We start from the raw sequence: 21271 nt of genomic DNA on the forward strand, positions 1-21271 counted from the left end.
GCATGTTTTGTTCCTACAATTTCCATTTTTTTTTCTATGTAGTTTGCTCATACACTTTTCTTAACATCCAACCTCCTGTTCTTTTATTTCTGTTACAATATTCACAACTTCAAGCACAGTTGGTTTAAACTTTGATATCCCATGTTCTAGTAATTGATTTTTTGGTAGCCACAAGGATTAAAGTTAATAAGGCCATACTGTGTCTGGGCAATTCAGATCCTTTATCTCAGCTCAAAAAATCATTTCCTTAGTTACACCCATTTGCTTAACCAATATTTCTGACAGAGTACTTTGTAAAGAATTTTTTAAGTTTGCCAACTCATTACACTCCCAAAACATATACCTGCTCCCAGTTATCTCTTTCATCCCCAGCAAATCTCCAACATTTGCCATCTACCAGAGGAAAAATTATTTGGAGTCTGCTCAGGCATAAACATTTCTGTGCAGATACTTCCAAGCAAAAATCCTAAATCTTTTAGACTTTGTTGCATATTTAGGAGCCCATGCATATGTACTCATTGTTTCCTTGTGAATTGCATTTGCAGTCTCTCTTCCCAATATTTTCTAACCTCCTCTGATTGATTCTTATAGTTACCATGAAATATTTTATGTGCGCTACTAATTACCCCTTTTTAACAGCACCTTCTGTTGTAGAGTTAACTGAAAGCTCTTCCAGCACAGTTCTTTCACTTAGGATTCCCCTATCACTTTCTCTTTTCCTATACTTTGATATCAGTCACTGATGGGGAAGGCAATCTATATTCTGCAGTCCAAATGTTTTCTTGGCCTCATCCCATTCTGTTGCCTTTCTCTCATTCGTTATTTGCTCCTAATACCTTGATTCCTTTGTCAGTTTTCTCCAGTAAATTCCAGACCCTTCCTGACTATTCTCTGTATCCCTGATTGTAGTCATCCCTATTGGCAGAATCTCCTTTCACCATTCTCACATTGACTTAGTTCTTAGAGTACTTTCTTCTGGTTTATGAATATGATATTCTGTATGGCTGTTATTCTCCGTAAGGATCTGCATCCAAAATCCCATTCTCTCATTATTCCTTGAATTTCTTGCTTCATTATCTTCCCTTTCCACTTTGAGTTATAGCTTTCTGCTAGTGTTGTGAATATGAACCTTAACTGTATATCCGTAAAATATCCCTTCAAATGCGGTAATCCTAAACAAGCTTGTTCTATTGGGAGTATCAGCTTATCCCACCTGTCCCCTTCACCTACCAGATAAAATCCTTCAACTCTTTAGTATTGCCCACAACTTCTACTCTGGTTGATAAAAAATATGCCTAGCCTGTGTATAAAACTAAGTGACTAAAAACATTTTCACTGCTTGTATCTTGCTATCGATATCCATAAACAAAAGCTTCCATTTTCTCAATTTTTGTATTCTATTTTGTTTAGTATCTTCCCACATATCTTTAGCTGCCATAACAGAATCCTTTTTTAACCTATACTTCTAAATACTTCATTTTAGTTTTTCCTCATAGATATGAGTATTGCTGAACCAATTCATGTGTGGGCACATAGTTTACAGCAGTAACTATTGATGTTCTTCATCTCACATTGCTGCAGTCATAACTTATGGGGTAGTCCGCTGTCCTCGGTCGGCCCGAATACCAAAGTATTAGGCTGACGTCGGTCATGGGCGCTCAGATCTGACATCAGAGCGTCAGGGTATTAAAGCACATGACCGACGTCATATCCTCAGTCTTTTTTGCCGCATGGTCCGATGCAGAAGCAGCGTTTGCAAGTGCCGTTCGGCGTTCTGAAATTTTCGTATTCTGAGTTTCAGACCGAAACCAAGTTGGGCTAAGTACCCGTTAGAATATTTTTGTTTTTTCTTGCCTCAGTTAATTCCGGATGTCAGAAAAAGTGAATAATTGTATTTCTTGTGGAAAACAGATACCGCATAGGGATTACCACTCTCTTTGTATTCCTTGTTTGGGACCTGAGCACGACGTAGTCGGGTGTCGCTTTGTGCTAGGTTTAATAAGCGCACCATTAAACGTAGGTTAGATTGCGCTAGGCTTGTCTTCGGTAAGCGGTGTAATTATAATATGCCGTCGGATCCTCCGATGCCCGCTACCGCGAAGAAGCGCAAAGAAAAATCTTTAAAGTCCAGGCAGGATGAGTCGTCCGTTCCGGACGCCGGTTCTTTAGAAACTACGGTGGAATCTGTGGATCCAGCCGAGGTTTCAGTTGAGTCTCAGGGGGAGGCTTTAATTTTGCAAGATGTGGCCTCTCAGGAGTCAGGTTAGGCTGAGGGGGCCTCTCAGGTTGCTGTTCTCCCTTCCTTGCCTAAGGTGGTTAGGCCTTCTCCTTCTGTCTCTAAGGCTCCTTCCAAAGGCAGGCCTGGTTTGCCTTCCACGGGTGTCAGTCCTAGTTCTGCAGGTTCTGTGCCTAAAAAACACATGCTTAAAATGGCAGAAGATTTAATTTCTTTAATCAGAGGTTCTATGCCCCCTCCTGATAAGAGGCCTAGGGTGGAGCCAGAGGTGGAAAGTTTGGAGCAGGCTTCAGATTACTCAGAGTCTTCGGCTGAAGACATTCAGGATTTTCCTCCTTATTCTGATTCAGACGCAGAGGATTCCACTCCTTCTGCTTCTCCTCCAGAGGATTTTTCTTTTTCAGAAACCCTGCATTTTATAAGGGAGCATTTTAAATGGGAAGGTCAGGATTTCTCAGATTCCTGAAAGAGGCTTAGGGAATTTTTGTTTTTACCACAGCATAGGCCCTTGGCTATACCTCCTGTTTTGGATGTTGTTCAAGACGTTTTCTCCGAGGCTTCCCTTAATCCAGACTCTTTGCCTCCTGCGCCAGTTAAGCCAGACAGGTATTACAGAGTGCCTGAGGCTCATAAATATCTGTATAAGAGTCCGAGGGCTGACCCAGAAACTATTAGTCAGGGACCTAAGGGTGTCAGGGCTTCTGTTGTAAAGAATCCAGTTCCTATGGATAAAGATGCTAGAGCTTTGGATAGGTGGGGTAAGAAAGTGTATACCTCTTCCACTTTAGCAATGAGGGCTTTGAATTGCCAGTTTCATATGTTGAAGTACCAGAATTTTCTCCTTACTCAGCTAAAATCTAAAGTGGATGCTTTGGCAGAGGGCATAGAGTGTAAGGAATTACAGGATTTGGTACATGCCTCTGAACAGGTGGGTAAGCATTCTTTGCAGTGTGGTTTCGATGCTTTACAGGCTTCTTCCAGGGTGGCTGCCACTGGTTCAGTTATTCGCAGGCACGCCTGGCTTAAGGATCAGAATTTGTCAGAGCATGTTAAAACTAGAATTTTGGATGCTCCTTTGCAGTCTGAAGTTTTGTTCGGTTCTCCTGTGGAGTCTGTCTTGAAGAAAATGGAAGGCAAGGCTAAGTCTATGCAGACTTTTAAAGATTTTTTGCAGGTGCAGCCCCCTAAGTTTAGCAGGAATTGGCCTACTAAGGGATGGGCTTATCCTTCTTCTGATTTACAGTCTAGGGGTAGATCTAGACGTGGTAGGGGCAGAGCTCAGAGTTCTTTCAGGCCTAGAACATGGAGTTCACCTGCACAATCTACAGGTGAGGGCAGGGGCCAGTCCTTTCGTAAACAGGCCCAATGACCTGCATCTTCAGCTGCCAGATTCTTCCTGTCTGGCAGCTCCTTTGGGAGGAAAGTTGGCACTCTTCAAGCAAAACTGGCTATTAGTCACCCAGGACAAATGGGTGTTGGACATTATAGACCGAGGCTACAAGTTTTATTTCCATACATTGCCTCCTTTCAAAGGCATGCCAGACGTTCCTCCTCAGCAAAGGGTAGAGGCTCACAAACAGATTTCTTTACTTCTTCAAATGGGGGCTATACAGCAGGTCCCTCTGTCAGAAGTGGGCCTAGGATTTTATTCTCGCCTGTTTCTAGTACCAAAGAAAGGAAACACTTGGAGGCCGATTTTGGATTTATCTATCCTCAACACATACCTGGACATTCCAAAATTCAAAATGTTGACGTTGCAACAACTTCTACCTCTGTTGGGCAAAGATCACTGGATGGTAACTCTGGATCTCAAAGAGGCTTATCTTCATGTTCCTATCAGGCCCAGTTGCAGGAGATACCTGCGTTTTCGGGTTGGGACTTTGCATTATTAGTTCTCTGCATTGCCCTTTGGCTTATCTACTGCACCCAGGGTGTTCACAAAGGTTCTGGCTCCGGTGATAGCCTTCTTAAGGTTAAGAGGAATACAAATTTATCCTTATTTGGACGATTGCCTGATTCTTGCTCAAGACAAGTACGAACTTCTTCATCATCTACAGTATGTGATGGCAGTGTTAAGGTGCCTAGGGTATTCTGTGAACGAAACAAAGTCCAGTCTAGTACCCTCTCAGGAAATGTGCTTTCTGGGTGTGAGACTGAATACAGCTTCCCAGATGGCCTTTTTGACCCCGGACAAGCAAAAGAACCTTACACTTTACTTCCATCAATTGTCTCTACGGTCCAGGCTGACTGCAAGGACAGTCCTTCAAGCCTTGGGGTTCATGGCATCTTGTATTCTGGTGCTTCCCAATGCCAAACCGCATATGAGGAAGCTACAATGGTATCTCAAAAATGTATGGACACAACACTGCCAAGATCTGGAAACTGTCATTCAAATAATACCTTGCATTCAAAAGGAATTTTTGTGGTGGGCTCAGGAATGTCACCTAAACAAGGGACTCTCTGTGACCCGACCAGAGGCGAGTCAGATTTTAACGACAGATGCCTCAGACAAGGCTTGGGGAGCACACCTCAATGGAAAATGGGTTCAAGACACGTGGCCTGCCAGACTTCAGCATTTACATATCAACTTGAAGGAGATGTTAGCAGTCCAATTTGCATTGATGGCTTTCAAGGATTTACTTCACCCAGGGCAAGTGTTGATTCTGACAGACAACACAACTGTCATGTGGTACATCAACAAGCAAGGGGGAACCCATTCGTACCCTCTTTGCAGGCAAGCTATGATTTTGTGGGACACTGCTCTCAGTTTACACCTCAATCTTCAGGCAAGGTTTCTACCAGGAGCACAGAACTCCTTAGCAGATGTTTTGAGCAGACAGATAGTGGATCCCCACGAGTGGAAATTGGATCCTCATGTTTTTCGAAAATTGACAGTGATATGGGGAACTCCAGACATAGATCTGTTCGCTTCTCCACTAAATTTCCAGTTGCCAAAGTTTTGCACAAAAATGTTTCATCCCACAGCTTGGAAAGTGGATGCTCTATCATTCAGTTGGAGCAATCTTCACGTCTATGCCTTTCCGCCTCTGCCTCTCCTCCCCAAGGTACTCTTGAAGGTCAGACAAGACAAGCCCTCCATGATTCTAATAGCTCCAGATTGGCCTCAACAGCACTGGTACCCTCTGCTGAGGAGTTTAGTACGGGATCCTCCATGGCCTTTGCCTTCGATTCCGCACCTTTTGTCTCAGGAGGGCAATCATTTCCTCAATGTCAGGATTCAGTCCCTGCATCTAACAGCCTGGCATATTCTGTTCTAGAACCTGGGGGTCGCAGCTTCCACAACAAGTTTTGAATGTTATTTTGGAGGCCAGAAGGCCTAGTACAAGGAAAGTTTATGCTGATAAATGGAGGAGATTTTTAATTTGGAGCAAAACAAAGAGCTTTGATGTTTCCAGGCCTGATTTAAGTGTTTCTCTTCAATATCTTACAGAATTATTAGACAAGGGTTTGTCTTTCTCCTCTATAAAAGTTCATGCTGCAGCCATTTCTGCTCACTATGACTGTGACCCACCATTATTCTCTCATCCTTTGTTTAAGCAATTTCTTAGAGGGGCAAAGAACATAAGACCCCCACGTAGAGCTCCTACTCCTGCCTGGGATCTCAATTTTGTGTTGGAAAAACTTACTTTACCTCCTTTTGAACCTGCAGCTACGGCTGAGTTAAAGTTTTTGTCTTGGAAGACTGCTTTTATGTTGGCCATTACGTCTGCTAGAAGGGTTTCTGAATTACAGGCTCTAATGGCAGTTGAACCCTTCCTAATTTTTCATAAGGATAGGGTATCTCTGCGTACTAACCCTACTTTTATGCCTAAAGTGGTTTCAAATGTGGCCTTGAACCAATCAATTCATTTGCCTACTTTTTATGCAGATCCCCAAAATAAAGGGGAGAAAATTTTGCACACTTTGGATATTCACAGGCAGTTGCGTTATTATTTGAGCAAGACTAAAGGGTTCAGACAGTCTCAGCAGTTGTTTGTTTCTTTTGCTTTGGGTTCTCAGGGGAAATCTGTTTCAAAACAAACTATTTCTAAGTGGATTGGCCTTTGTATTGCTTTTTGTTATTCTCATCATGGTAAGGAGATTCCGGCTGGAATCAGATCTCACTCCACTAGGGCTACTGCCACTTCTACTGCTTTTTTAAGGGGGGTAGCTACTAAAGATATTTTGGAAGCAGCTACTTGGAGTTCAGTGCACACTTTTTCTAAACATTACCATCTTCCTCTTTATTCCAAATCTAGGGCTGGTTTTGCCACTGCAGTCTTACAGGGCATTTTGGCAGCTCCCAATGCTTTATGATTTTGCCAGCCTCCCTTTACCTCTGCTTTGGGATTCTCCCATAAGTTATGACTGCAGCAATGTGAGATGAAGAACATAGTACAGTTTTGTACCTACCATAAATGTAGATGTTCGAAGATCCACATTACTGCAGTCCAATTTACCCTCCCTCCTTCCCCTCTGTAGTTTGGAATGGTTGTATGGTTTGGGTTGTAGCTGTTATTTGTACATGCCTTTTAGGAAGTATTCTATTTTTGGCTGTGGCCTTTCTTTTTAGGGCCTTCTGACATCTGGGGCAAGAAAAGACTGAGGATATGACGTCGGTCATGCGCTTTAATACCCTGACGCTCTGACGTCAGATCTGAGCACCCATGACCGACGTCAGCCTAATACTTTGGTATTCGGGCCGACCGAGGACAGCGGACTACCCCATAAGTTATGACTGCAGCAATGTGGATCTTCGAACATCTACATTTATGGTAGGTACAAAACTGTACTTTTTTCTGCATTAATTTTATATCTAGAAAAAAACTTGAAACTGTTTCAGAATGTTCCACTCATTGAGATGTCCTTTTCTGGTTTTATCAGGTACAAAATAATATCATCTGCAAATAAAGCCAACTTTTCTTGATTACCATACCAATTATATCCTTGAATTTCTGAGTCGCTTATGTTCTTTGCCAGTGGCTCTAAATATAATGCAATGACAAAGGGGAAAGAAGACACTTTGTTCAAACACAAGTTATCAGAGAGGAACTCTCCCACTTTAATTTTTGCCTCAGATACCTCATATAACCCCATAATTAACCTTATTATTGTATCAGGGAATGCAAATGCTTTCATTGCCTTACGAATAAAATCCCAGCTTACTCTGTTGAATGCTTTCGCTGAATCAAGACCCACCAACAATGCTGACATTTTCCTAAATTTTGCTTCCCTCTGGATCTTAATTGTTCTTTTAATGTTGTCATTTCCTTCCCGCCACAAAACCCAACTGATCCGTATCTGTCAATTTTGGCAGCACCTTTGTCTTTCTTTTAGCTATTATAGACATAAACACTTTATAACTGCAGTTTAAAATTGAAATGGGTCTGTATGAAGCTGGGCCGCATGAGTTTTTATAGTCTTTAGATATTAACAGCCACAACAGCTCTTCCAAGATGTTGGTGCTTCCCCTCCTTTTAAAATACTGATAAACAAAACCTTACAGATCTGTATCACTTTCTTCCCTTCTAGCTTCCAGACTTCTGCAGGAATACTATCTATTCCTGAAGACTTTCATGCAGATTGATTATATTTCACCGTTTTTAATCTCACCTTCTCTTATCTTAACTGTTAATTGTTGAGCCTCGTCTACCTTTAGCGTCAGCATACTTAAGCCTTCCGTAAATATTTCCATTTGTACTTTTTTTTGATTTCCACATTCCTGTGCTTTATACAAATTTTCACAAAATTTCTGAAATATCTCTAATACCTCTACAGGAGCTCTTGTTATTTTTCTTGCTATAGGCTTCCTAAGTTTGGCAACAGCCCTTTCTTCTTTCTGTTGCTTAAGTCATTGTGTTAAGAGTTTTTGTGCTGTGGAGTTATCAACAGTTACTTAACAGCAGTCTTTCTAAGCACATATGTGTTATCCAGATACTGCCTTATTTTATATTTAGCACTCTGTAGTTGCATCTGTTCTTGTTTATGAGATTCTCCTTATTCTGCAATACTTTAATGTTTGTCAGCCCCTCTAAATTTTTAAATTCTTGTTACTTCTTAACCATTTCTCTTTTATTTCTACCCTTTGATTAAACTCCATTTTTATTTTATCCCAGTCACTAGTTATAACTTCTGAAGAAATTCCTGGCTTCCTAATTGTTCTCGAATAATTCCAACTACCCATCCCTTAAATTCCTCTCTTTTTAACAGGTAGCTGTGGAAGCACCAGTGTCTTATTTTTGCTTAATTACTCTGCGTTTTTATCTTGTCGTTATTGGCGCATGATCTAAAGTAGTTATTGGATATATGTCAGAGCTTTCAATTAAATGCATGTGTTCCTGAGAAATATAATTTCTTTCTGGTCTAGCCCAGTTATTGTACCTTGGGCAATAATATGTAAATTCTCTCCATCTTCCTGCTGCTGAATTCACATCTTCCATACCAATATTTTCATAACTTTCTTCAGAAATCTACCCTGTGTTGTTATATTTTCCTTTCTAGGTTCCCCCCAGATACATGCTTAATGTCATAGGTAATATTCCTTGCTGAAATTTGATTATATCTCCAAAAATTTTCTTAAGCTCCATAATAGTAGTTTTAGGTGAAATATAAATACATGCCAGCATAATCCTCTACCCTTGCCAGTAGCCCCTTACCTACCACAAATCTACCATTAGTATCTTTTTTCCTTTTCTATCACTGTTTTATCTCCTGTAGCAATTAGTATTAAGTACTCCACCTTTCCTTTGTCCCTGAAATTCTGATGAATACCCATTCTGAAATGCTTTTATCAAATTCACATGCTCACTTCTTTCCAAATGTGTCTCCTGTAGCACTGCAATTTATATTCTGCTTTTCTTAATATAATTCAGTACTCTTATTTTTGTCTACACGTGAGGCCATTCACCTTCCATAATATGTTTAGTGTAGCTTTATTCCCACCTATTGTATATGGCAGCTTTTTTAAAGGATTTGTTTCCAGCTTTTGTGTTACATGCACCCACTAATGTCTTGTAGGTTGATCTGTTATACAGTTTTTTCTTGTCATCTCCATTTAAACCTGCTTCACATTTTACAATACTTTGTTTTAATGAAAACCCTCAAGCAACCAACCTCCTCCAGAACCTTTTAACCTAAAAGAAACAGAAAAAAATATGAACATCTTCAAATAATGAAGTTTTAACCTATGGTTAGGAACAGTTGTATCAAATTGACAGCTGCACACACAAACATAACTTGACCCAACATTAAAGTTATCTTTGCTAAGATGCATGTTGCAGGCTGTGTACCTGCTTACACTAATTGATGTCTTTTCTTGACTTATCTTCATTTCCCTCCAGTTTTCTTAATACTTCTTAATCAGATATAAACATATAGGTTCATAGGTTGGTACTGGGCTATCTGCCCGAAGGCATATATTAGCCCAGCCACGTTGTGCGGTATTCACCACCCCTTTAGTAGTTCCCTAGACCCTTGTACTAGCAGCTAGTACCCTTGGCCCCTATCTTGTAGTGCTGTTGGTGTGATCCTCGGTGTGAACTTTCTGTTACCCATACACTCATCAAGGTTCCTCTTGAAGAGTCATAGTGAGGGGCTCTGTCTTATGTAGATCGGGACCCTGTTCCATAGTAAGGGAAGTCTCTGCGAAGGGAATCTATCCCTCCAGCATGTTCTATTCATTGTTGTGTTGAGGTTTATATCCCTAGAGAGTGTAGCTCGAGTAGATTTTGTTTTGCTAAGATGGAGCATGTTCAACAATTCTGGGTTGGACATGGTTCTGTACATTAGACAGAGATCGCCTCTGAGAAAGCGGTATGCAACAGAGAGCAGTCTTAGCTTTTTCAATCCTGCTGCATAGGGCAACTGTATGAGGCCAGTAATCCTCTTGGTTAGGTACCTTTGTGGTCTCTCCAGCTGCTGGAGATGTCTAGCCAGGTACATTCCAATTGGTGCATTGTACTCAATAATGGGTCCGATGAGGGAAGAGTAGAGGGGCACCATTACATCCTTAGATCTTGATGCAAACCCTTTCGTGATCAGATGGGTCACATAGAAGGATTTTCTAACCACTTTGGCAACATGGTTATCAAAGGAAAGCTGACTGTCTACTTGGGTCCCTAGATCCCTTATTTCTTCTTCGGATTTCAGGGGATTACCTCCTGTGTTGTAGTTTGCGGGTACTCTGTTTTTTCCAAAGGGGATTACTACGCATTTTTTTGCATTTAGCTTGAGACCATGGCTTTGACACCATGCATCAGTCTCATTTAGGCCCTTCTGGAGGATCTCCATGTCAGCCGGAGACTCTATTATAGCACCCAGTTTGCAGTCCGCAAACTTAGTCAGCCACAGCCCTTCCGTGCTTGCCTGTACTTCTGAGAAGTATATGCCAAACAGGAGGGGCCTCAGGACAGAGCCCTGAGGCACATCACTCGTTACTGGTCTGGATTCGGACATAGATCCCGCTACTCTTACTTTATGGGATCTGTCTGAGAGCCAGTTTGCGATCCATTGCAAATATCCGTTCAATATTACTTCAATGAAAGCTAATTCCATCAAATGTCTGTTTATCTAACAAAGTACATCAAATGTTCACTTCAACATATTCTTTAACAGGGAAAGGAAGGCCATCATCAGAAATTTGCCGTTTCCCCCACTGTAGTGCGATCCCATTGTTGGTATATATAGCTAGAGGGCGGGTGGGCTTGAAATACTGTGTTGTGTATGACGTTCAGAATGCTGAACAAGTCCTTACTTTCCCCTGGGTAAATAATTCAATGGAGTGATGTATTTTTTTTGATGAACGCAGAATCTGATGTTCTCATTTGATCTTCAACCTGAGGGACCCAGATCTGGCCACAGATCTGATTCGGCCAAATACTTCAGCTTCAGATCCAAGCTGTAAGCTACTCCCCTACCCATAATGCTCCTGTCTCCCTCCTACCCCATATCTCGTTTGCCATTCGTTAGAACAGCAGCATGGTTCCTCAGCTCCAAGCTCCGTTTAACAGTAAGAAGTTATTTTTTAGTCTTTTTCCTCTTTCTTTCTTTCTTCTTTTTGGGTTCCTTGTCATCTGATTTTTCCTTTCCTCTGCCCTATCCCTGTGCGCTCAGTGTTAGTTTAAAAAAAAAAAAAAAACTCGCTCTCTCTTCCATCTTTCTCCTTTCCTGTCTTGTGTGAGTCGGTGTTGTGTGTGCTTATGTTGCCATGGCCGAACCCCTTCAGAAGATTTGCAGAGTATGGCCATAAACTTCCACCTTCTGGTGGCCACACTCTATGCGTCGTCTGCCTGGGTGTATATTACCTGGATGACTCCTGCCCGATCTGCGTGGGCTTCAACCCCCACACTTTAATCGACAAGAGGAACAAATTGATTTTTAAGGGTCTTCTGCCTTCCGAGGCCTCTACTTCTTCCTCTGCTGTGGCTTCTGGGACTCAAACTCCCACCAAGAAGTCCAGGGAAGGGGAGAAGGCCCGCTCCAGGTAAAAAGACTGGCCTAGGAAGCGGTCCCCTGACCACTCTTCCTCGGTCGGGCCCTCAGCCAAGTCCCGTCTGGATCCTAACTGAGGCTCTCTTTGGCTCCGGTCTCTTAGTTTTTTTCTGGAGCCAGTCTTCCCGGGCTCGTTCCCCTTCTCTGCCTCCCCTCAGCGCCACTCCAGGCCCAGGTCGGTGGCCTCTTCCATTCAGTCCTCTTGGAACCTATCAGAAGCCAAGGTGGACAGGGTAATGCAGAAGTTTATTCAGGCCCAGATTCAGCTGGGATTCTTGCCTGCTCCTTCCCCCTCCGAAACTGAGAACATGCAGTCCATTTTTCTTCCCATTGCTCCTTCTCCGATCCAACTTCTGGTTTTGGAGTCATTGGGTCCAAGGTTTCCCAATGTCGAGGGGTCGACGCTGGTGGTTCCAGGTACCCCGATGCTAACCATTGCCCTGAGTGGTTCGGCTCTGACACTTTTGGAGTCAGTCGACTCTTGGAGCCATAGCCTTGGCATCGGATCCACGGGGTGGCTTCGACATCAAGGTTTTCAGAGTCTCCCTTCCTCTCAGAGTTTCAGCACCATGAGGCTTGGCTCCAGCTCTCCCATCGGCGCAGGGGGGCAGCGGAGCCAGTCCTTCCCATCCCTCCTTCAGGGATTCGTTCACCTTCTGCCTTCGATGTGGTGAAGAGGGTTCTGTTGGCTTCTTCAAGACCCTTGACACTGTCATCCTCGGAGTCCATCCTGTCTCCGTCTTTCTGTGGGCCTGAGTCGGCCATCCTGTCCCTTCAGGGACAGCCTGTTGATACTTTGCCCCAGGAGGTTCCCCACCGGGAACTCCCCGAAGTTTTTGAGTCCTCCCCAGAATTTCCCTCTGAGGTGCCACCTCGGGAACACAAGTGCAAAAGGAGGCACTTAAACTCCTGCCGGAGTCCCTCACTGAAGATTCTGACTTGGAGGAAGGGTTGGGTTCTCCCTGATCACCCTCTGAGGATGTCTCCTTTGGAGACATCATGGAAATCTTGTGTCAGCATGGCAGGTGGTCTTCCCAAAAGCCCAACCCAGATGAGATGGTATTCCTGGAGGCATTTGGCGCAGGACCTTCTACCTCCTGGCTGTACCCTCCCGTGGGTCCCCTTCTGGATCTAATTTCATCTTAGGGCATGGAAGGAACTGGATACAGTTGAGCCTATCCCCAAGCGCCCAGACAAAGTACTCCGCGCTCCCTCAGATAGGCAGCATTGGTCAAAGGGATCCCCGGGCGATGCCATGGTGGTTGCTGCAGCTACCAAGAAAGAGCTCACTCAGGAGAGCTCTATGGTCCATCCTCCAGACAGGGAGTCTCAGGCTATGGACCATTTCTGGAAGCAGACTTATGCTTCAGCTACATTTGCCCTGTGTGCGCTGAGCTACTTGGCACACGTTATCAGACTGCAGAGGGACCTGGTCTCTGAGTCTGCCCTAGAGTCCAAGTTGGCAGAGGATAAAAAGGTGTTCTCCTCCCATATGGCCACCCTTACCTCGATATCGAATACTTCCCTGAGGCTCCTGTCACACTATGGAAGGTACCTCTAGGGCTGCCAAGATAGGTGTAGCCATCAGGTGTCACGCCTTACTCTGGCTTTGCGCTTTCTTGGAGCCCTTCAAGGCATTGTTCATGAACACCCCCTATGACGGGTTCCCCCCTTTTTGGTAAGACTGTTCATGACAATCCTAGTCAAGAGTGAGAAGGACGGGAAGACTTTATCTGCCATCGTGATCTGCTTCTCCCACCCCACAACGATCCTTCTGTAGGAATCAGTGTGGGATGAAGAAGATGTGGTTCTGGAAATCTCAAAGTTCTTCCCATGATGCTCAGGACTTGCCTTCACCAAGAGGCAGAGGGGGATACGACAGATGCTGCTCCCTTGACAGGGGGGACCCGAAGAACCAGGAGTCTCGGGACCCATTCCCAGACAGACCCTCACAGCAGCCGTGAACGGTTGCCCGACAGCTCGTCTCTGGAGACAGTCAGGGGACACCTGTCTCTGCACCCAACTGCCTGGGAGTCAGTAACAAACTATCATTGAGTTCTGCGGATAATATCCTGACAATACTTGATCTCCTTTTTTCAGCCCTCAGTCCCTCCCTAAACCTCCCGGACATTCCACCTGCTCAACAGAAGAAGTAGTTGTTGCCAGGTTGCTCTAAAAACAAGTCATCCAGCCCGTCTCCCCAGACCAATCCAGAATAGGCATTTACTCCAGGTTCTTTTTACTGCCAAAGAAAACTGGGGACTTAAGACCCATTCTGGATCTTTCAACCCTGAACCTGTCTGTTGCCAAGATGAAATTTTGGATGGTCACCTTTCAGTCCATTCTGCCCTTCCTGCAGATAAGTGACTGGATGTGTTTGGTGGACCTCCAAGATGCGTACTGTCATATCAAGATGACCAGGCGATCTCAGAGGTTACCCACTTCCAGATGGAACCAGCCATTTTCAGTTCAGAGCACTCCCCTTTGGGCTCACCATCGCCCCTCCCAGGTGCTCACCAAAGTGATGACGGTAGTGGCGGCTCACCTACAGCTGCAGTGGTTTCAGGTCTTTCCCTACCTGGCTCCTTTCTGTTCCCTCCAGGCATTGACTAACTCAATCCAGGGATGATCTTCTCCAGGCAGCCCAGTACCTGGGCATAACCATAAGCCTCAACAAATCTCCCTTGGCTCCAGTGTAGAGTCTTACTTTATAGGAGCCGGAATTGACACTACCAAGGGCAGGGTGTTTCTGCCTCCGGACAGACTACTATCGCTCTGACATCATGTAAGTTGCATCTTTCAAGCCAAACTTCCCCCAGCAGATTCAGTTCTTCGGGAGTTGGGGTCCATGGCTTCCATGATCACTCTCATTCTGACAGCACACCTCCATATGAGGGTTAATGGACTTTAGCCATTCAGTGGTCCTTGTTAGAAATTCCCTTGTGTCATCCTGTTTTGTTGTCACATGCTTGCAAGGACTTCCTTCTTGGTGGCTTCAATCCCGGACCTTCTTCTGGGTTGTTTATTTGTTCTTCCCTTCCCCACGAACATGTTGACCACGGATACCTCTGTGCTCCGGTGGGGGGGCGGGGCATTGCATGGGAAGGATGGTACAAGGCAAGTGGTCTTCTATGGAGACCAATCTGCATATCAGTGTCCTGGAGATGAGGGCAGTGCTTCTGGCATTGGAAGTGCTGCATGCCTCTCTTCCTCCGGGGACTATTGCCGTACAAATGGACAATATGTCAGTAATCTGGTACATCAACAAATGGGGGGACCAGATCTTATCCCCTTTGTTGCAAAGCCATGAGATTGTGGGAGTGGACGATCTCCACCGGCAATTTCTGGTGGCAATGCACATTCCAGGGAGATCCAGCATTCTAGCGGACAGGCTCAACAGGTTTATTCTGATGCCTTATGAGTGGTCTCTAAATCCTTCAGTAGCAGAACAGATCTTTCTAAAGTGGGGTCAGCCTTGCTGTGATCTCTTCGCCTCTCCTTCCAACGCAAAGTGCAGGGAGTATTTCACTCTGAAGCCCCCTCAGGGGGAGTCTCCCACAGACGCACTAGTTCATGCTTGACCCTTTGGTCTACTGTATGCTTACTTTCTGCTTCCTCTAATATCCAAGTTCATTCTGAAAGCTCGACAGCTGGGGAGCTCAGTGATCCTCATTGCCCCTTTCTGGCTTTGTCAAGTTTTGTTCCCCTCTCTGTGGTCTCATGCAGTGTGTCCACCTTGAACACTAGATCCAATTCTGGATCTGATCACACATCCTTCTGGGATCCCTTGCCCAGACTTAGTCAGCCTGAAGCTCACGGCTTGGCTGCTCCAGTTCCCATGATAGTGAAGACTCCCAGGCTGTCTTCTCCTGTCAAGAAGATCTTGGTAGTGGCTCATAAATCTTCTACAAGGCAGGTTTATTCGAGTAAATGGAAGAGTTTCTTGATCTGGGCCTTTCAGCACAACCTGGATCCTTTCACTGCGCCAGTTCCAGCCATTTTGGAGTTTTTGGTGGATATCTTTAATCATGGTGCTAGCTTCTGGTACAGTTAAGGTACAGTTGGCAGCAATTTCTAACTTTCACATAGGTGGGAAGTTGGCTTACATGGCAACTTCCAAGCTTTGTAAGGCCTTTTTGAAAGGCACCTTCCTCCTCAGACCTCCGGTTAAGGACCCAACGCCTCCTTGGGAGCGCATCTTGGTGTTGCAGGCCCTGGTTTCTCTTTCTTTCGAAACAGCAACCACAGTTGACTTGCAGCTTCTGTCATGGAAAACAGCTTTTTTATTTGCAGTTACCTCAGCCAAGAAGGTTTCTGCGATCCAAGCCTTATCTATCAAGCCTCCTTACATGGTATTCCATAAAGATAGGGTGTCACTGCGGACTAATTCATCTTTTCTACCAAAGGTGGCATCAGAGTCTAATATTAACCAGGTCAGCAATTTGCCAGTTTTCTTTCCAAATTTCCAAAATAAGGGAGAGTACAAGTTGCACTTGCTCAATGTTCACAGGCAGCTGTGTATTTATTTGCATAGAGTAAAATCCATTCATAAGTCTGATCAACTCTTTCTGTCCTTTTCTAAACCTTTTCTTGGTAAGCCAGTTTCTAAAGTTACTATTGCTTAATGGCTTTCTGCATGCATCTCCTTGGCATATCGAGCCAAAGGGTTATCTCCCCCAGAGCGTGTTCGGGTGCATTCCACTTGGTCTGTTGAGACTTCTGCCACCTTTTGGTCCAGGGTCTCCTTAGATGATATTTGCTCTGCAGCTATCTGGGCATCTCTGCACACATTTATCTGCCATTATAAATTGGATCTTCTTTCCAGGGACAGGGGAACCTTTGGGTCAGCTGTGCTCTGGAACATCTTTTCATGAGGACTTCCCAGGGTTTATTGGTAGCTGGGGACTTTGTCCCTCAGGTTGAAGATCAAATGAGAACAACAACATCAGATAAAGAAGTTATGTACTCACTATAACATTCCATCTCAGTTGTTGATTCTTTCATTTGTGCTCAACCGTCCCTGCCTCCTTCCCCTGCCTTGTGTGCGCTGCGGATTCACTTCATAACATTGAAATATCAAAATACTGAAACTCAAAACACTGAAACCAAAATACTGAAAGCTCAAAATACTGAATACTCAAAATACTGAAACTCAAAATACTGAAAACACATATTATGCGTAAACTCAGCTTAAACAACATAAATCATAACAATTTCTACCAAATATATGCAGGGGGGCAAGCCCCCCTGCACCCCCCCACACCCCCTGCTAATTAAATATATCAACTCCAAGATTGCACATAGTGTAGTTAAATGCAGTCTTGGAGTAGTAATCAATAATAATAATAATAATAATAATAATAGTAATCAACAACTCAGATGGAACATTATGGTGAGTACATAACTTCTTTTTCGATGGAATTAGCTTTCGATGAAGTAATATAGACCCATCTTATCATGTCCTCTGTTTTCACAGGCTCACATCTTTCTAACTAGAAGTTAAAAAGTTTTGTATTCTTACCTTATCTTTATTATTTTCTCCTTCTAAAATTTGATTGTGTAAGAATACCTTTTGGGGGTTACACTTATTTGGGGGCATTTGCGTTAATTTTTCTGGTCTATGTATGATTGTATACATTAGATATAATTGCTAAATTTCATTTTAAACCTTGTATTTGCTTTGTGTGTGTTTATTATGTATGTAGTTACCTTTGGAAATACACAATTGCCCAGTTCTGTAAATGCAGAAGTTGTGATTCTAATCCTAGTAATGCAAACTGTAAATGGAAGATTTAACAAAAATTTGGATTATTGAAGGCAATATTTCCTCTCTCCCTCTATGCACCCACCTAGAAAAATGGTTATCATAAAGCTGTTCTCAACACTGTTTGAGCTACTCATTTCAGGAATGTGATTTTTGCTGTACTACTTCTTGGATAATAATATTGTACAAATTGGTTTTCTCTAAAGTTTGACTGTAATGTTAGTCCTTGTTGAATAAACATACTGGCCATATTGGTACGTTATCAAGCTATTTTCTTCCTCTAGAATGTGAAATTATAACTTTACATGTTTTTTTCACAATACGCTGGCCATTGCTACTTTTGCCCATTGGATATCATTGTATTTTGCATTCATACCAGCAGGTCAATTTTACTATTTTAGAACTGGGCGCCATAACCTATGCATCATAGAAGAATGTTTAGTGTTACCCCTAAACTATAGAAGTCCCTTGATCAGGATTAGATAAGGGCAGAAGACATAATGGTGAACACTTCACTTAAATGATCCCATGTTTTGACAGGGAAGAACTTTTCTGGCACTGTAGTACAGTACTAGAATTTGGGGGAGGATAATGTGACCTGCCAGTGAGCTAAGATTTTTGAATTTCTGAGCAAGTTCCAACTGTGGTGTGCAGGAACTTAATTTCTTCTGAGACAAGAGGTCACTGACTACAGTTATGCAGTTGATTAGCTCATCTTTAGCAGATGTAAAATGAGCATTGAAAAATAATAATTTGTGCATACCAGGATTTAACTCATTCAATTCCTTTATGGTTACTTCAAAGTGTTATTATAGTAATAGTAGTGTAAGAATGTAGCACTATATGTAAATAATTGTATATGTGATGTATTCATCTTATCTTCTTTATTATCTTATTTTATTTTATTTTATTTATTTTACATTTGTTAACTGGGTTAGTCTGGCTGAGCTTTTGGCTCATTTTCAGCAGAGACCTGGGGAGAAAAGCTCCTCAGGACTAGAAAACAATTTATTATTTTAGTAACATAGTAGTAACAATCAGCTATAGGATCTTACAAGCAGAGACCTGGAGAGAAAAAAAGCTCCTCAGGCAATTCAGTTATACAGAGTATTAACAATTGGCAGACAAGTATGTGAGTTGTTACAAACTAAACAATTATCAGAAGAAAATGTGACTAGTTACAGTATTATTTAAGCTGCTTAGAGCAAAATGAGTTAATAGACAGATGCTTATTTAAAGTGGGTAGGATCTAGTTGTATAGGAGTTTGGAAACAAGAAAGGAAAGTAAGAATGGCTAGTAGGAGATGTAGGGGAGGTAGACTATAGGAGACAGACTAGACAGGTTGTTTTGAGACTAAGAATTAAGAGTGGTTGGAGATAGTGGAAGGGAAGAGGTAGAAGAGGCAGGGGAATAGTGTTAGAGATACATTGAGTGAGGTAGTGAAGTAGGTGAAAGGATGGTGGTTTCAGGGTAGTTGGCTACAGTGGCAAGACCATTTTGTTTTAGGTATTTCCCTGTGGCTAATTTGAAACTTTTGCTATGCTGGAGGGATTTTATTTCCAAGGGGAGTTGGTTCCAGGATGTATCTGGGTTATAGTTATAGAGAAGGAAGCCTGTTATGGTTTTTGGTTTGTAGATGTCTAATAATTCTTGATTTCAGCTGTGTCGCACCCTATCAGGGGAATATTTGGATATGATAGTGGAGATGCTGGGGCAGAAGGAGGGTAGATAGAGGATAGAATGGATGATTTGTAGTTGGTATAGTTGGAGCAGCTGAGGGAATTCTAGCCAGTCTAGTTGCTATAGTGCTAAGCAGTGGTGTGACTTGTAGGTCTGGTTAGCTGCAAATCTGGCGATCTTATTATAGGTAGTTTTAAGCTTAGAAATAAGTGTAGAATTTAGGTTTGTGAATATGTGGCAGCTGTACAGGAGTGTTGGGAGTAATAAAGCCTGGGAGAGAGTTATTCAGGCAGTGTCAGTTAAGTATTTCTTGCTACATAAAAGGTGTCCAAGTTTCTGATGAGTTCTTTTTACCGAGTTAGTAATATGGAGATCAAACTTAAGCTGATCATCTATAGTAACACCTAGCAATTTAGTACTAGATTCAGCTGAGATGATAGTGTTGTTGCAGGATAAAATGGTAAATGTACTTTTGAGTGTGGTGATGTTTTTAGGGAGGAATAGTAGGAGCTTTTTTTTTTTTTTTTTGGATGAAATATTAGTTTGTTATTACTAAGCCAAGTCTCAATGGTGTGGAAGGATGCCTGGGTAGTTGAGTGGAGGTCAGTTGGGTTGTCAGCAATGGTTAAAACAGTTGAGTCTTCAGCATATTGCACAAGAGATGACTGAGGACAAGAGGAGTAGAGCAAGTTGGTAAAAATATTAGAGTAGTGGTCCAAGTATGGACCCTTGGGGGACTCCCATTTGTACAGTGAGAGGGGAGGGGGGGTATTAACTACTTATTTTCAATCTTGTGCCAGTAGCAACAATTAGAATTAATAGAGTTAAGAATGTCATGTCTCTTCTAATGGTGTGTTTTCTTTGTCATATTAAGAAATCAAGCCTTACATGTTTTTGTTGGTTATTTAAATGATAAATGGCCTTATCTGTCTTTTTATGCTGACCAGTTTCAGTAAAATATGTTTTTGTTATTGTACACTAAAATAAAATAATGAAAATAAAATAAAGATTTGAAAAAAAAAGTGATTACTAGTGTAAAGAGGGAGGAGTCAAGTGGTCATGGCATTTTTTTCTAACTGCTTGTTTTTCCCTTTCATCTAAGTGGCAGCCTTCACTGTGGTCATTGATGCATCTAATATTTATTTCACTTGCTTTTAGGTGCATTCGACATAAAAATGATTGGGGAGCACTCATTTTAGTTGATGATCGTTTTAGGAATAACCCAAACAAATATATAACTGGTAAGACAAATGCTAAATTTTGTTTCTTTAACTTTAATTAAATATATTTATTGTATGAAAAATGTAATATAATGTATTAAATGTCTTATGTAATTAATAAATTAATTGAGCTGTGTAGTCGACACATATTGAGTGCTGGCATGTACAAGAGCTTCCCTGCTATCTTGACTAGAATAAAGTGAGTCTCTAATAATTAATGTAATGAATTGTGCCATGAGAGAGAGATTTTTGTTACTGTTTTAAATTTGTCTTTTTTTCTAAAACCCATCATTATTTTTTTGTGAAATCTCTGATGTTAAGTTGTCAATCTCGCCTTCATTCTTGCTGGATGGGTTCGGAGCCGATCCTCGGCTCCGACTCGGCACTTGCTAAGCTCGAGAGCTAATTTTACCAGCTCGAGGCAACCCTATATCACATGATGCAAGGCGGAGACTACCCAGATCTCATTTGCCGCTGCGCTTACGAGGTGCCTCTTTTACCAGCTCTAGGTAAGTTTTTCTTATTATAAGACTTTTAGTCTCATCCCTTTTATTTTTCATATCCTTAGTGGTTTTGTGAACTTTAACGTTTAATTTAACCCTATTCCCGTTAGTGTTCCCTTTTTTTTCGGGTTATTTATCCCCTTCCCTAGGTTAGGCCTTAGGCCTTCCCCTTTCCTAATTTTTCCTGTCAGGGATTTTCTGTCTGTTTGAGTGTTGTATCCCTGTTAAGTTTAGATTTTTTGGATTGGGTGTTATTTGTGTGTGTGTGTTTGTGTTTTTTTCCTGTCAACTTGTGTTCCCTCGACACAGCTATGTCGAAGGACGCAAAGGTCTCAGCCTTCAAGAAGTGTGACTCGTGCTGTCAGAAGATGTCTCTGA

At 42.5% G+C, this 21271-nt stretch overlaps 1 protein-coding gene across 3 annotated transcripts in view; it reads left to right on the forward strand.

The window, feature by feature from the left end:
* Positions 1-21271, forward strand: part of BRIP1 (BRCA1 interacting helicase 1) — a 2367390-nt gene that overhangs the window by 2209164 nt on the left and 136955 nt on the right. For all 3 annotated transcript variants that reach the window (XM_044054537.1, XM_044054539.1, XM_044054538.1), the window contains one exon: positions 20329-20411. In XM_044054537.1, the coding sequence (XP_043910472.1) occupies positions 20329-20411 (83 nt within the window). The remainder of the gene's footprint in view (positions 1-20328; positions 20412-21271) is intronic.

The sequence above is a fragment of the Protopterus annectens genome, chromosome 13.part0 (genome assembly GCF_019279795.1).
Source record: "Protopterus annectens isolate FY-2018-M chromosome 13.part0, PAN1.0, whole genome shotgun sequence".
Lineage (NCBI taxonomy): Eukaryota > Metazoa > Chordata > Ceratodontiformes > Protopteridae > Protopterus > Protopterus annectens.